Raw genomic sequence first — 1,267 nt, forward strand, 5'->3', positions numbered from 1 at the left:
CACCGCTGCATTCACCCACAGCTCATTCACCAGACGCTCACATCCACCCAGACAGCACAGAGCACACCGAAAGCAGTGGGTGTTCTGAGGCCCAATTCAGAAAGCTGCCACAAAAAGGAGCAGAGCCCATTAGCTGTGCCTACAGGATCCCAGCAAAATCACACCAAGGCCTTGGTGTTCGCACTAGTCCAGTTTGCCGCTTCGTTATGTGGGCAGTGAGCCCTACTTCTTGATTTCTTGTTGGAACAAGCCACATGAGACTCCAGGCTTGTAGGAGTTGCCTTCAACGCAGCAGTGTCAGAAGGTCTAGCCAGGGAGAGAGAGCTATTAGACATGCAGACAGCATCTGAAAATAGGCCCAGCCTCCTCCACGATCAGCAAGTAACATCGCAGCCCCTTTGGACTTTGAAACAAAAACACAGTCTCTTTTGTTTCCCTTCAGTTTTATTTAGCAAAACGCGACCATTTCAGCCCTGCCAAGTGCACAGCCTGACCTAATGGCCAGCTTGGGGAGGCACACACTGAAAGCAGGGCTGGCTCTGCCTTTTAGCTCAATTCCTGCTCTTGGCTGCGAAGGACAACACAGAGGCTGTCAGGAGAGCAAGCGCAGGCGAAGGGTTAGCCCTGCTCCAGGCACCTTTCCCTTCCACCGAATCATCCACCCCACACACAGCCTAGACTTGCTTCACACGGCTCAGAGCCTGGCTGATCTCAACCTGACCAGCACACACAGCTGACAGGGCATCCCGGCTCAACCTGCCCCTCAAATGCCGTAGCCACAGAAACAAAAAAGAGAAAAAGAACACAATTAATAAAACAAACCCTAATTTGCACAAAATAAAAGGGTACAGGACAATCGGCCTTTATTTCCACTGCTGGGCAGGTGAGGTTTAGAAGTCAGGCCCTTTTCTGGCAGGGAAAAAAAAAAAAATCCCCTCAGAAGCCTTGGGGGCCATTCTCACCTCTCCTGCCCTGCGATTCCCTGAGCCAAGTGTCAACTCCGCTGAGTTGGGGTGACCAGAAGCAGCCGCGGTGCCCTTCACGGGGCTGTGAAGTCTAGGACGTGCAGGCCTGACGCCAGGGCGGCATACAGATGGGTGGTGTTGAACCGGAGGCAGTACACCGGGCTGCTGGTGGGCGAAGACAGGTGAAAGCTCTGCAAGGAAACAGGAGAATCAACTTTTCCAAGAAGAGCTCAGCCTCAAAGACCCCAGCTGCTGTCACAGACCAAGGGCCAAGATGCCTGAGCAGAGCAGGTTTTTCCCTG

At 53.2% G+C, this 1,267-nt stretch overlaps 1 protein-coding gene across 1 annotated transcript in view; it reads right to left on the reverse strand.

Moving 5' to 3' along the window:
• Positions 1-1,039: 1,039 nt before the first annotated feature.
• FBXW4 (F-box and WD repeat domain containing 4) overlaps positions 1,040-1,267 on the reverse strand; it is a gene marked incomplete at its 5' end in the record, with an annotated part of 43,609 nt that continues 43,381 nt past the window's right edge. Inside the window, one exon of the mRNA XM_010161774.1 lies at positions 1,040-1,156. Coding sequence (XP_010160076.1) covers positions 1,040-1,156 — 117 coding nt within the window. The remainder of the gene's footprint in view (positions 1,157-1,267) is intronic.

Source organism: Eurypyga helias, unplaced genomic scaffold, assembly GCF_000690775.1.
Source record: "Eurypyga helias isolate BGI_N326 unplaced genomic scaffold, ASM69077v1 scaffold39821, whole genome shotgun sequence".
Lineage (NCBI taxonomy): Eukaryota > Metazoa > Chordata > Aves > Eurypygiformes > Eurypygidae > Eurypyga > Eurypyga helias.